We start from the raw sequence: 15,491 nt of genomic DNA on the forward strand, positions 1-15,491 counted from the left end.
ACAAAGACTTACTCTCGAGCAAAACTCCTAGTGATGGGAGATCTAACTGGGGCTTGCAGTTCTTCCCATTCTGGCAAAGGTTTTATTTCTAAAGGTGCTGGCTTGGCTGAAATGAAAGAGAGAAAAAGAGGCTTCAGTATACAGACATTTGAAAAACAAAACAAGATCCTCTATGTCTCTACTTATGTGTTATAGCCAAACACACCTAAGACCAATGGTTTCATACATGAAACGAAGTTCATGGGTGTTAAGTGATTTGCCCAAGGTTACCGAGCTAAATAATTAGTGACAAAAGCTAAATCAGATAATGTTTCACGATTGTTGATTCAAAGTCTAAAACTCTATTACATCATGTTGCTCCTTAATTTAATATTTTATGAATATAAACTAAAGAAAGGGTAATGTGACCCAATTCCTTAACAGTTATTTGATGTACAGTTTTCATTACTTCCTTATTTCTTTTTTTTTTTTAATAATTTTATTCTCAAGTATGGAGATTTAATCTATGTAAAAACATTTCTATTCAATATTGAAGCATCAGTTGTACAGCTATACGTATGACGTACAAAAAAGTATTAAATACAAAACTCTGATAAAATCAAAAACTGAAAACAGAATTCACTAAATCTTTTAAATTAATTCAAGCCCAGTCTGAAAACAAATAAAAGAAAGTAATAATATTTTAAGACTCACACTCAGCTGAGAGAAGGCCTAATTGAACAATTACCTTGAATTTTCAGCTTAATTTAACCAACAATATCCTTTATATCAAATTAAATAATAAACACACTAATAATATTCTTATTAGCCTGATTTATAAGTGGTCTTTGTTTATTTACCTCATTATCACAATAGGCAATTACCACGCTAGTGCATACCACAGAGCTCTCATTTTTTTCATGAGAGTGAAACATTTTTCAGAAGAACTAAAACAATATTACGTGTTAATGCTAATTATATTTTAGGAGATTATTTAAACATATTAGGTAAATATTCCAATTACATTTCATTCTGCCACTCCAAAGAAAAGTTTTCATTTTTCTAGGTTTCTTTCTTCTAGTCTTTGTCTATATATAGACATACTTTTACTCAACTCGTATTTTTAATCAACTATGTTATAATTACAATCAAACTATAAAATAGGCGGTCATTTTAAAGGGCAATGTCGATTCACTGGGGCTTATAAGTATTTTTGTCTGTTCGATACGAAAAACTCAGTGCGATTTTCTAAAGACTAGATTAAATTTAAATCTTGCTCATCTATACCCTTAAAATGGACCAGCACAGAATACTGTGCTAAGTGAACGTATTTCTTTAACTCCTTATGTTTCACTTTTTTGAAACCCAAAGGCTAATGGCAGTTTAGCAGTCAAATTCTAAATAATGCCATAAAATAATGAATCTATGGAAGTGGTTCTGTATTTTGTCTTAGAATAGAATACATACAACATTATATATAAATAAAGGACACATTTGGAATTCACAAGTAGCTAACAAGCTTAAAGAAACAATGCACTGATGTCTAAAAGGTTAAGAGAATAATGTAAAAGAACAAGACTGAATACCATGTATTATCAAACTTAACATGCTGCTGTTAATGGCATAACAAGTAGACTTACTACGTCTATGGAAAGACAATGGGAAGACACACATTATGGGAAGCATTCACTTTAGAAATAACGTGCTAGGAAACTTTATTTACAACAGCGGTAGTATTTAAGTCTCTTCTCCTTTACTTTTTAAGAAAAAACATCACAAAATAAAGAAATTCCCAATGCCCCATCCAGCATGCGGTGCTAAAGTACATACCCTTTCTTCTTGTAGCAAAGTCACCTATGGTTTGTGAATCAGTTCGCTCTAAACCAGGGGGTTTGGGTCTTAAAATTTTAGGACTTTGACCTAATTGGTAAAAAGAAGATGCTCTTAATATAATGTTATTTTTTAATTGGAAAAATGGATTCTGTAAAAAAGCCACAGAGCCCTGAGCAGAAATGTCACACCTCAAAAGCATAAACATAAGTTTCATTGTGGAGAATATTTTAACCTTGCCACACATCACTCATGCTCAGTCCAAGGGAAAGGATGAAGCTGCATGCAACAGGGTAACAAGCAAAGTGTTATAAAAGATGGCAGGGTGTTCGTGGGGTAACCAGACTGGTTAGTGGTTATCTTTACTTGGGGGAAGGGAGGAAAGCCATGTGCCGTGTTACTCTTCTAACATGCCTTAGAAAACCGGACTAAATAATTGTAAAATACCTCCATCAGACCTCAAGTACATCTTTTCTTTGAAGTCTGATGTCTGATATGAAAGTACCGGGGCGTACTTTCCAATAGTATTATTTTCTTAATTTTATTCAGGTGTTTAAATAACCTTAATCTGACTATTCCTTTACCTCTTGACCAAAGCCCTTTGAGAAAAGCAGGTTGATGCCATGGTGTATGCTAACCCAACATTAAAGCCAAGACTGACATTTGTCTCCCCTGGATATACTGGTAGCTGCCTGGTGACATAATTTTGCAAGGATCAGAAGCTAGGTTCTGGAACTGCTGACTGTCTAGCTTTGATTTAAGTATTTGAAAGCATAAATTCAGTTGCCATTATTTTCTTTTCATTTACTCTCTGCCACATGTAAGTACTGCTGAAAAGCCTTATGAAAAGTACAGAGTTAACACCCAGCAGTGGCCTCACTTATTCCCACAGGAAGCTTGGACGCTAGAGCAGCAACATCGTTTAAATCAGTTACTTGATTATTAAATCAGTTATTTGCTCTCTTCTCAGTGGCACCAAATTTACTTCTTTTTTGGCAATTACAAAATTTAGTCAGCATCTAATAGATGGCAAAATCAGAATTTGCCGACTAAATGACAATATCTAGTACCTGATCTACCAAAAGCTAAAGTTTCTGAAAATATGAGTCTCTAGGTTATAAAATAGGAAGACTTCTCTAATGAACCAATTTTCTGAGTTAGGTAATTAATACTTTGAGTTTATTCAGAAAGGGGGCAGGCTTAGTTTAAAATGTGAGTGATAAAATTTGAGGCCATGATCCTACCCCTAATGTTGACCTATCCAGGGCCCCCAATGGCAGGGCACCTTCCTAAAACAATGGAGGATGTCAGCTTTTTATAAACTCCCCCAAATAATGTACTTCCCTTCAAAAAAAAAAAGTAAGAGGCAGAGGGTAAGGTTTACTACAGAAAAATACACTTATTTTACAGCCGAAAGGCTTTTACAGATCAAATCCAGCTTCTTCATTTTATGGATGAGATACCCTTAAAGGACGAAAGAGGTTAAGTGACTTGCTTGGGTCACAACATTAACTGGAGGCCAAATGAAGGCTTCCCCTAACCTCCCACTGCTGGTGTATGCTCCTGTGCTGGCCACATTGTCTATCCCTTTGGGAATAGAAAATCCGAAGAAACCAGTGTTTAGAGGTCAGTTTTGAACTGCTAAGTTCAGTTTGAGATCTTACATCTACTTAAAGCCACAGATAATTGATTCGTGAGTAATGTGACATTTAATAATTACAAATTGCTTTTCAGAGCAACTTTTGGTTTGGTGGTGTTCACTCAGTGTCTTTTGCTCTGCTCCTTTTCAGCAAGACCCACTTTCATTAGCTCTCAGCCTCCTTCCGAGTTTTCAGTGTGGTTATCTCCCAGTGGTCACCCTCAGCACCTCTCAACTTTGCACCCTCAGTTATGTTCATCTATGTTTACAGTTAAATACTCAAGGTCATGTGACTGCTAAATCCACCTGCCTGTGAACTCTCCATTCTTCCATTGTCTGACAAGTCCCCATAGTGATCTTTCTAATACCTGACCCTGAAATGATCATCTCTTCTCCAAACCAATTCTACTTGTTTTTTTTTTAAGTATCTCAAGGGTACTCCTTGGTTTTCTTAATAAAAAATACTGTATTGGAGAGTCTGGGTGGCTCAGTTGATTAAGCGTCCGACTTCAGCTCAGGTCATGATCTCACAGTTTGTGGGTTCGAGCTCTTTATCGGGCTCTGTGCTGACCGCTCAGAGCCTGGAGCCTGCTTCAGATTCTGTGTCTCCCTCTTTCTCTGCCCCTCCCCTGCTCGTGATCTGTCTCTGTCTCTCAGCAATAAATGTTAAAAAAATAAAAAGAAAATATTGTATCAAGTGTGGTTTTAAAAGTGTATTTATAAAATTTACCTGTATTTTCCACTTCATGCAAAGCTTGAGGATGATTTTAGGGCTCAAGGCGCAATGTGGAAATGTGGCAGTGAATTGTAGTGAGTCACTTAGGCATTTTGTTAGCTTTATTTCTTTACATCCCTCCAAACTCAATTCGACATTCATGTTCCGGAAAGAAATGAACGTCATACCCAAATGAGAGCCCAGTTATTGCTTATGAGGAGAGAAAGGTGAAAACGGATCCAAGGTGTTGGTATGCCTGTCGTGGCCCTGTCTTCTCTACTGTCTACTGGCAAATATTTGAATGTTTCCCTGATTGTTGGAGAAAAGTATGAAATAAGAAGAAATAAGAATAATAAAGTAAAGGCAAAAATAAACCAACTTTGGAGATACATTGATTCTCAAATGCTGAGAGTAAGCAGAGGAACTCATTTGAGCGTTAACTTTTAAATCCAAGGCAGTTTGCAACCTGATTTCAGCTACACTAAATTTGAACAGATAAAGCAACATTATTTCTTTTGCAGACAGCCGTTCACTACTGGCGAAATTCCTATTGGACTTTAACCCTTGAGGGGGTCAATCTCTGGATCATGTGACTTATTCCCTCATTTGGAGTACAAATTAATAAATCTTCATCTCTGGTTTAGATCTTTCCCTGGAAGATCCTAACCTACACCTCTGCACGACTACCCCATATGGATATTCCGCCAGCATTCACACTACATGTTCAAAACGGAATTTATCCTTTGACTCAGCACCACAAACCTGCTTTGTTTTCTCTATTAGCAGCTGCCATGGCAGATCTCTTAGGAGTCTTTCTAGCTTCTACTTTCTCTCTAATCTTTATTCTGTAAGTTTTAATTTATATTTATAATGACAATAGTCTGTTTCATTTACCTAAAAAAATAAAAAAATCTGCAAGTCTGAAGTCCATTCTTTAAAACTCCCTGTTTTTAAAGTGCACTTCACTTACCTGGTTTGTTTCCCTGAAAGTGAAGAGCTCACACTGTATGGCTAAATGACTTCCACCTATATTCTAAATGCCCTTAAAACTTGTAAAAATCACTTAAGTCCCCAAGTTGAGGGACCATGAGAGCGAGGAAAGGGATTTTGTTATGCCTTTACCCATCTAATCACTTCTAAACCAAGGCTTTGAGAACCTTGGATTTGGAAAACTGAGCGAAGCACTCTCTGAGGAAGATGCTGAAAAAATGTGATTTTTATAACATTTTAGAGAATACAGGTTTTTTTCTTTTTTCTATCATATCCTTAAATCTTAAACTGAGCTTTCTAGGGGCTAACCTGATTATGTTACTTGCCTGCATAAAACCCTTTAATGGTGTACCCAGAATAAAGCCCAGACTCATTAGCATGGATTATAACACCCTCAGGACCAGGCACCTGCAAGGCATTTGGCATTCCCTCCTCCATTCATACTTTACTCCCGTCCTCCCTTCCCATCTGATTTCCTCCCTCCCACTCGCGACTCAGCCAGTCCCATCTGTCCTCTTTTAAAGGATCTGGGTATGCCATTTATTCGGACTAAAACAATCTCTGCCATCCTCCCCTCCTCTACCATCGTTTAATTGCCATTCACCCCCTCAGACTTTCCTCAGGGGAGCTTAGATAACAGTGCCAAAAGCTTACCTCAACCACAGTCCTTTCCACGCTAATTATGATAATGTGTTTACTTTTCAACCTCCTCCACTAGACAGTGAGCTTCTTCAGGGAAGCCATTTATACCTTCCTTGTAGTCGAAGACCCAAGACCCAGCAAAGACTATATCCTATAATGGCAGGCACATAAATCTATGTGGATGAACTGCAGTTCTCTTACAGCTGGTGGTGTTTGATCAACACCATAATTTTTTGTTGTCCTTTAAATGGAAACTAAGAGCAACTGAATGTTGTTTCAAAAGTTGGTCACCCCAAATATGGTCAAGGAAGTCACACGAGGTCACGTTTCAAATAAGCAGATGTAATCTTTTTTGGAAAGTCCGTACACTATCAAGTATTATTTTAATAGGCACTGCTTACATAAATTCAGCACAAAGTAGAACATTTATTTTGTGTATAATTACAGGTTTATCTTAGCCTAAAATATTTACTCTTCTGCAGTTTTACAGATCATTTTGTTTCCATTAGGCATCTCGAAAATTAAGAAAGAAGAAAGATAATTCACAACATTATTATCCTTTGCTAAATTCCAAAAAGTAATCCGGGTAGTATCGTGAAAAACTTTTACACCTGTTTTAATAGTCTCATTGTATGAAGAGGAATATAATAATGATACTTATATATTGGAAGGTAAAGAATTTTCAGGAAAAAAAAAAAACCCTGCATGTAAAAGTTATGCTATAAAAATGCACTCCATTGTTCTAAAAAGTGTGATTTATTTAAGTCCTCTCTATACCTAATGTGGGACTCATATTCATGACCCCAAAATCAAGGCTCTCATGCTCTTCTGACTGAGCCAGCAAGGCTCTCCAAAAATGCACTCCATTCTCATTTCTTTTAAATTCTAACTCTAAACCAAAAATCTGACTTGAGATTCAAACTTAATACTTGTTTATTAAAAATCTAGTTTTATTTACTAGTATCATTCATCCAACTCCCAAACATTTATTATAGTATAAAAGTAATTTTTAAAGAGCATGTTGGGGCACCTGGGTGGCTCAGTCAGTTAAGCATCCAGCTCTTGATTTCAGCTCAGGTCATGAGATCGAGCCCCGAGTTAGGCTCCATGTTCAGCATGGAGCCTGCTTGGGATCCTCTCTCTTCCTCTCTCTGCCCCTCCCTCGGCTCATGCTCAAGCTCACTCTGTCTCTAAACAGAGTGAATAAATAAATAAATAAACATTAAAAAAATAAAAATAAAAAGTATGTTAATTTTTAGTCACAGTCAAAAACTTTAAAAGATCTCTTGAAAAAACATTTAGAGCCCATATGTCAACTGTGCCAAAAAGACCCATCTAGGGAATATCCTTGGGACTCGTCTTCTGGATCTGGACTGGTCTTCACCTATACTGAGGTGAAGACCTGAAGATACTCTAATCAGACTAATGTACAAAAATACCAGAAATAAATCAAAATCAATACAATAACTAATGGTCAGAACTACTGCAGAAAGCCATGGATGGACAAAGCTGAAGAAAACAAACTATAAAGATAGCATCTGAGGCTCAAATGGCTGCCGCGTCATGTTAGAAGGAGACTGGATGGAAGTAGGGGGGACCTAGGTCAGTGCAGTGATTAAATATGGTAGGTTCATGTAATGATTTACTTTAAGAGAAGCCACAATAAATACAGAAATTTCTAAAACTTTATAAACTTGATTTTCAAGTAAAATATAAATTTTAGTGGAAGCAATCAAAACAATTTGCTCTGCATTTACAATGACTCATATGATCTTCTATATTTAATACAACCTATATAAATTATGCTTTTTCTCCTCTATTAATATACCCAAAACTTGGTTCAAAACAAATACTATCATGACAGAAATAGTATGGCTGAAAATATAGCTACCACAAGTTGGGTGACGGGCAAAGGGTCCATGAAAATACATTAAACATAAATGTTAAGAACATCTATGTATTTCTGAAGCTTCAGTTACTCAGAAGTATTTGAAAAACGTATCTGAACTGCTAACTACAGCAGCTGACATCTATATTTGGGGTTATAAACAAGGCCAGAATGTCACTCATTTGTTGCAGACTCTTCTAAAGAAGACAATCACAGAAATTGGTTATATTGGGTGTTGAACCAGTTATATTGGGCTTTGAAACGAATCAAGCCATATTTGATAGAATTCGGTTTGCTAATTATGAAGTTTAGTTAATAAGAGATACTAGAACAATAGATTGAGACATGCATCTGATGTCACAAAATGTGAAAGTAAAACAGACTCATCTGCTGCTATGCATGAGAAGAATTTCATGAGAAGAAGAACAAAAAAGACATTTGTTTTACAGCTTAAGTTTTTAAAGACAAACTGCTCCAAGATCTTTACTTGGGTTTTAAAATATATTTTTCTTGAATCGCTTTAACTTTCTAAAGTGAGTTGACAAACTGCCAAGTTAAATAGTCTCTCATGCTTCCTTTCTTGTATATTTATTTAAAAAGTAGAATAGTACTAACGAAAAGCAAATCCTTATTTTTTTTTAAATTACTATGATTTTAGTAATCTCTTTACTGTTTTGCTAAACCAATTCTTCTTGATTTTGCCTAAACTATATATTTTATTCTGGGTGCTTTCTCAGTTCATTTTGTATCTAAGCATAGATACCAAATAAGCAACTGGCCAATGAACTCAGGATTGTCTCTCAATAGTTCACTTAACTTTTAAGACTGAACACAACCTCCAGAAGTAACTAAGAACCTACTTTGTTCTGTTCTACGATAAAGTCACTTCAGGTTGGTTTAGAGTACTGGGGCAATTAATCTCTAATGTACTTAGAATATACTGTACTTTCACCATATAAATAGGGAGGTATAATTATACATATATGTAATATAAATGATACATAGCATACATGCCATATTATCATGATATATACATAGGATAATACATATTATAAAATGGGGTACACGAGCTGTCAGACCTAGAGAATACTAAAAGATCTTAAAACTTTTCTAACATATAAATAAGGGGATCTTTTGCATATTGTATGCAAAGAAGAAAATGACTAAAAATGTCTAAATAGATTTAAAGACAAATGAGGACAAAGAGAAGCAAAAGGAAAAGTTGTCAAATAAAAAGCCTGTGATGCTCACACCCTTTCTAAGGTAACTATTCCTGACTATGGCCCTGCTGCTGGGGCTGTCTGGGTGGCTGTGGGTGTTGCGCATGGTTATCTTTCCAGCTGTGAGACCAAAGGTGGGCAGCTGACCAGTGGCAGCCAGTCTATGGGCTGGCCTGCAATTAATCACATGGTCTGGTGTGAAAAGACAAATAACAGCAATCGGATTATCCATGAGCACTCTAAAGTGAGTGAATAATGATCAAGGCAATTAGCAGCAGATGTGGAAGCTGCAAGGGCATTAAAAAGGGGCCCTGAGGCAGAACCAAGGCCACAGAGGGGCACTGTAGGCCAAAGCTCTAGGAAAGCAAAAAATTGTGCAGAGGATATAGAACAGGAAACAGAAAAGAAGGAAATAATGTGAGATAGAACAAAGCAGATGCAAAGACTTCCCAGAGGACAGAAATGCAGACAGCAGGACAAAGGGACAGTCCCCTGGGAGTGCCTCTGTTTCCAGTAACTTTCTCATTTCAGCACAGGACCATCCTTACTTACTTAAAGGCAAAATAAAACAAAACTCATTTTCTTCATATACCCTGAGTGAGTCTCACACTCTGTTCCCCACAATTGGAACTTAATTAGAATTATTATTAATGATCTAAACCGAGGTTAATGAGAAATTTACACAAATATTACATGCTCTTAAAAAGCTATATACAGCACATGAGACTTTTCAAATGTGCTGAATTCCCCAGAAATGGTGCCAACTTATCACAGAGCCAATATACTAACTTACTTCGTTGTCAAGATTAAATCACACTAACAGCATGCTGCAGCACTGCTAGCTGTCTGGGTTTTAACCACTCAAACCCAAAACCTGGGTATGTATTACCAGTTTGAGAATTTTCTTTTATATTGAGTTCTTAGCAAACCATGCTACCGTAGAATTTTATGTTACTTAGGAGGGCCAGTGTGAAAGAACAGACTAGAAGCATTTATAATAACCCAGCAAAGGCAGAATAATTTTTAAGTTGTCATATGGACTGGAAAAAATTGTGCAAGCAACCTCACTATTCTTAAAGAATTTTAGCAAATGCACTAATAATCTCAAATCTGATTGGATATTCTATATTCCGGAGAAGAGGTTACAAAACAGCAGTCAAAGACCAATCTAGCCTATAGAAGTGTTTGGTTTGGTCTGCAATGTTTTTATTTGGTTGTTTTTAAATTAAACTAGCTGATCGAACTCCAAAATCAAAAGATAATACTTATATGTAAGTGCTGAAATTTTTGGCTTCTTTTGATACATCAGATGATTTGCCCATATGGGCCTGTATTATTTTCACAAGTCAACAAAGGATTATAGCCAAGGAGTTAGTTATTCCATTTAGAATGGACAAGTGCATTCCAGTTTCTCCTAATTTTCTCCTGTTGCTTGCCAAACCTTGTGAGTATTTCAGTTTGTAACCTCTGCTCTAGAGACAGGAGGCAGAAATCTCACCTGGGCCATCAACATACAACAATTATTAATCTACAAATAGCAACACCGCACATGAACAGATTGATAACTAAGGTACTATGAAATACTTCAGAATTTCTAGTCCCAATTCCATTTTGGATTTAACGACAGTTAAGTGCAGATCTAAGCTGGCAGTCCCTGGCCCTTTCACTATGCCAAGGCCCTTCTTACCTTTTCTGTCGGGCTTGAGGTTCCTATCCACAGGGGGTGGTTCACAGTCTGCAACAGGAACTGGCCTTCGGGGAGGGGTCTTTGGGCTGGACCGGAAGCCCATATGAGCTGGAGGAGGAACTTGCATTCCAAACGAAGAAAAATCAAATGTTCCCGGAGTCATTGGCACATAATTTGCTTCCTGAATTGGTTCCGTAAAACTGCTGGAATGTTGTCGTGGAGGAGAATTGGGATTCATTGGGACATAATTTTCATCCAGTTCTTCACTTGATACGCTTCCCACTGTCAATATATTTTTGATTTTCTAAAACACACATACATTAAACAAAAACTATTATCAAACAGGAAAACACAGTTGTAAGTCACACCTATTCATATGGATCTGAAAGGACTTTTATTTCATGATCTCATTTAGTTTCAGGGCACTAAGTGTGAAGATCCTGACAATGAAACACACTTGATACCAAGGTCAGTTATACTTACAAAGTGGTTATGGAAGCCTTCAAGTGAACTAGATCTGTCACTTGGAAATGTTCGTGGAATATCATAGCAGTCTTGAGAACTAGCATCTAAAATAGAAAACAAACTATAAGCATTTCTTCCCATCTTTGCCATCTCTTAGGATTCTCAGAATGATCTGTTCTCTTTCTTTACACGCATGCATGCAGGTAAGCATGCACATGCGCAGATTTTTAAAAAGATGCTCACAGAACAGTATCTTGAATGGGCACATTAAACCACCAGAAAACAGACACTCACTGATATGCTAACCAGTACCAGCATTTGATTATGGCAATGAATGATTGTCTAAGCCTGGGATGAGATGGGTATTTAATGACGGAGAAAAGAAATACTTCTATTTTCCCATCTTTTGCACCACATTGGGCCTAACTTATATCTCAGTAACCTATAATTAGATTACAGAGCTACTTCAAGTAGGGAATTAAAAACTGGTATTGAGGGGCGCCTGGGTGGCGCAGTCGGTTGAGCGTCCGACTTCAGCCAGGTCACGATCTCGCGGTCCGTGAGTTCGAGCCCCGCATCAGGCTCTGGGCTGATGGCTCAGAGCCTGGAGCCTGTTTCACATTCTGTGTCTCCCTCTCTCTCTGCCCCTCCCCCGTTCATGCTCTGTCTCTCTCTGTCCCAAAAATAAATAAACGTTGAAAAAAAAAAATTAAAAAAAAAAAAAAAACTGGTATTGAATGGCCAAATAGAGTATCCATATTAGTACTATTCACGGTGCATTAAATCTTCATTTTCTTTAGGACAGGTGGATAACTACCACAAAACACAGAAACGTTAGCACATAGTTTATAGGGTATGTGCCTCTTAAACTCTGGCCTTCTATTTTTTAGGACTTTAAGAACCTCAGATTGGAACCCAGACTGAATTTTTCCCCTCTCAAGGTCTGTAATTTTTGGCAGGCTCTAGGAGATGGTATAGGACTCAGTGAAGTGGCTAGGGTAAGGGGAGAGAAGATTCAGAGCTTTAAAAATAAATAAAACCAAACAAACAACTGATTAGGACTGAGTATACTCGTTGGGTACAACATATAAATTGCTTATCGAGGAAGGAAGGAAACGGAGCCCAACAGATGTGACGCGGAAGCAGCTATGATGGCACACAAATACAGGAAAGGGATGACTCGGAGAGGCTTTGTGGCTGGTCCTTTTCCTGCTCCTCTGTCCCATTAGAGTCTACACACCCAGGATACATGGAAAGCAGGAAAGAGGGGTGCACACTTCCTTTGGCAGGAAGGTATTACTAAGGCCATACTTCTTCAGGGATGGAAAACTCCACCTCTTTCTCCCTTCCAGCAGAGCATGCACACAGGCACTCGCTGCATGCACAAACACCCTTCAAAGGATCTACTGAGACTCTGCCATCTTCCTACATGAGTGGGTGACTGCAGAGCTGAGGAAAAAAAGGACTATCATTTACCATCATTCTATGCTGAAAAGAACAAATATTCAGATAAACAGATTTTCTATCGTTAACTTCTAACACAGTAGAAGCCAGTTAGAGCTGACCTTTTCGCAATTTGTTCAAATCCACAGTGGAAATGGTATTACTACGTGATGGTGGCATCCCTGCTGTAGGGATACAGTAACTACTGTCAGTATCTGAGGCCGTGCGTGTGATACTACACGTTTCCACAGGCGATCGGTCATGAGCCGGATGTGGTTTCGGTGGCCGAGGTGGAGGAATATCTGGAATAGTGTCTAGCTTTGACGTCTGTCCCAAAGTTCCTTCTGGAAATGTTCGTGGAATCTGATAAGTATTACCAGGTGTTGGAGGAATGTCATAACTAATAGATACATGCCTCATTTGAGTCTCTACACTTGATGTCCCAGATGGGGTATTAAAAACATAGAGTTCTCCATCTGCCTCGGTACTTGATGGAGACACCTTTGGTAAAACATCGTGGGAGTAACTTCTGGGCAGGTTATAAAGGCTGGAGTCTACAGAAACAGATGCAGCACGAGACGGTGGAGAGTCATACATCATTTGCTGCTGAAAAAAGCCATTCACTCCATGTTTGCTCTGGGAGGAAGCAGGATTTTTATGAGAAGGGACGTTATCATTGCAGTCTGTTTCAGAAGAGGTGGATTTTGCAGAATCAGCATGTGTTCTAAATAAAAATTGTTAATGACAGAAAATAAAACACGGTGAAGACATAAGACTACATTTTAATAAATATATTTATAGTTTAGCAATCAAACTACATGGCTTTTTTCATTAGATTTTTTTGTGTGATCCATAAGATTTAAAGCATGAATGTTCCTTAGTTTTTATGATTATACACCAGACAATAAAACCACCACCACAAAACCACCAAAAGCATTCTCCCTAATTCCTGCCCTGTACGTGCCCACACCCCCAAATCCACCTATTAAATCCATGATCCCTGAAGCACTGGAATTAGAAAGGTACAAAACTCTGAGAAAGGTAAATGATTAAGACATAGACACAAGGAAAATCATTTCCCCTGAAGAGCATGCAGAAACCTCGTGCCAATGCAGTTTATCAAGCTGGTCCATTGCTCTTTAGCCCACCTGTGGCAAATTCGTTGTTCTGCAAGACTATAAGTCTAATGATTTCCTGGTATTGAATAAATTCAATGTGACCTACAAGGAGGTGGCAACTTGAAAGGTTTGTATATCTTCCTTTCTACTAATTTTCTTTAACAAACACTCAGCCAATACTATAAAGACGATCAAAATATAACGCACAGAGTTCGCCAACTCCAAAAAATAATTAACCTTGAGAAATCTCATTAGAGTATATTTAATGTTTTGGGTACATTTCCAGTCTTTGCTTTCTGTGGTATCACAAAATTTGGGTAAAAGCCAAAATGAAGCTAGCGATACCAGCACATTGCACTTCCTTAACGGTTAACAAGATACTTAACCTCTTTTGAGTGATGTCTAAAGTCCGGTAGGAACTTGAATTTAATCTTTTAAAATGTAACTTGTGAGAGTTATTTAAGGTCTGATCTCCCCTGATCTTTTAGTAACACCTAGCACTATGTATCACATGTATTTATTCAAACTCTCCACCGCTGGTGTCACGGAACCCATACTGTAACATCCTCACTTCCATTCTCCCTCGCTGATTACTCCCTTGTTTCACTGACTGGCTCCTTCTCCCCGTGTCTCCACCCGGGAACAGCCAACAGAATCCAGTCTTCTGGATTCTGATTCTTGACAACACACACCATTTAAAAACCCTCCTTTCTCATGACTTCACATTCCACTGAATGCTGATGACTCCCATCATCTCACCAAACTCTTGAGTCCCATATTTTCAAACTGTTCAAATATATTTCTACATGGTTACCCCAGTGTTAACCCTGCTTATGCATACCAAGCCAAATTCAACTTACTTCTCAAACTGATTGTCCTTTCTGACTTGCCATGAAAAGAAATGTCTTTATCCAGATTCTCTAGGCTCAAAATGCAATCAGTGTTGACTCACTCTCTTTGATCTCCACCATCCCCCTTCAGGCACTGACTCCTTCTTCCTAACCAAGTAACTGTTCCCTGCTCTGTTCCCACTGTCCCCACCCCAAGTTCAGGTCTGGGTCTCTGCTAAGATCCACACCACCGAACCCTCCTAAGAAGTCTCAGTGGACCTCCTTCCTCCAGTTTCTCCCTCTTCCAGTGAACTCAAGGGACCATACTGCGAGGCTGCTATAAGGTCAGTATTTTCAGAACATGGTTTTCATATCACTCATCTATTTGGAGAAAATACTGTTAAAGGTCCCAGCAGGCTGTGGGAACTACAAAAAAAGCCCACAAGCAACTCCACTTACCATCCCTGGCTATACCATCCCTGGCTGAGGCTATACCATTCCTGGCTCCACCTGACATGCCCTATCTTATGCCCTACTCTCCCCCAGTGGAACCCTCTACTCTGGGCAGGCTTTCCTCTCATTTGCTTCCTCTGGCCCCTCACTCTCACCTCGCCTTTCTCTCAAATGCTTTTTACGCAGATTGCTAATGACAGGGTCCTCTTCTCTCACCAACAAGTATAGTTCAAATCCTACACCTCCTTGGAAACGTTTCACCTCCCATTTTAAGAACACGTGCACTGTCCCTTCTAGGAATTTCTAATGCATCTACACATATTCTAAATTTGCACTTCATTTAATTCAAACATGTGGGTTAAGAGAAGCTAGAAGCACAAGTAATAAGTTCCCTGCTCTTGACTAGCTTATGGTTTAGCGAACAATAAACTATATATATCAAACTATTTCCAATTCTGTGATAAAAGGGAGGCATGACCAGGATGCTATGAAAACCCACAGAGGCATTTAGTTCAGGCTGGGAGTTTGGAGGAATGTTTCCTAGAGGAGTAGATGTCTCAGCTGAATCCTGAGTCCTGCCAGATGAACAAGA

At 38.2% G+C, this 15,491-nt stretch overlaps 1 protein-coding gene across 6 annotated transcripts in view; it reads right to left on the reverse strand.

The window, feature by feature from the left end:
- GAB1 (GRB2 associated binding protein 1) overlaps window positions 1–15,491 on the reverse strand; it is a 121,944-nt gene that overhangs the window by 11,058 nt on the left and 95,395 nt on the right. For 4 of the 6 annotated variants that reach the window (XR_015250196.1, XM_086704163.1, XM_025921893.2 and 1 more), the window contains 5 exons: window positions 12,621–13,222; window positions 11,074–11,159; window positions 10,591–10,894; window positions 1,810–1,899; window positions 13–106 (listed from right to left, as the gene is read on the reverse strand). Coding sequence is in view for 5 of the 6 variants with exons in the window: in XM_086704163.1 (XP_086560289.1) it covers window positions 13–106; window positions 1,810–1,899; window positions 10,591–10,894; window positions 11,074–11,159; window positions 12,621–13,222 (1,176 nt within the window). In the remaining variant the exon portion in view is untranslated. The remainder of the gene's footprint in view (window positions 1–12; window positions 107–1,809; window positions 1,900–10,590; window positions 10,895–11,073; window positions 11,160–12,620; window positions 13,223–15,491) is intronic. The other 2 variants (XM_086704164.1, XM_025921894.2) reach the window with 1 other exon arrangement.

This window comes from Puma concolor, chromosome B1, assembly GCF_028749965.1.
Source record: "Puma concolor isolate L17-30 chromosome B1, mPumCon1.1.hap2, whole genome shotgun sequence".
In the NCBI taxonomy this organism is placed as follows: Eukaryota; Metazoa; Chordata; class Mammalia; order Carnivora; family Felidae; genus Puma; species Puma concolor.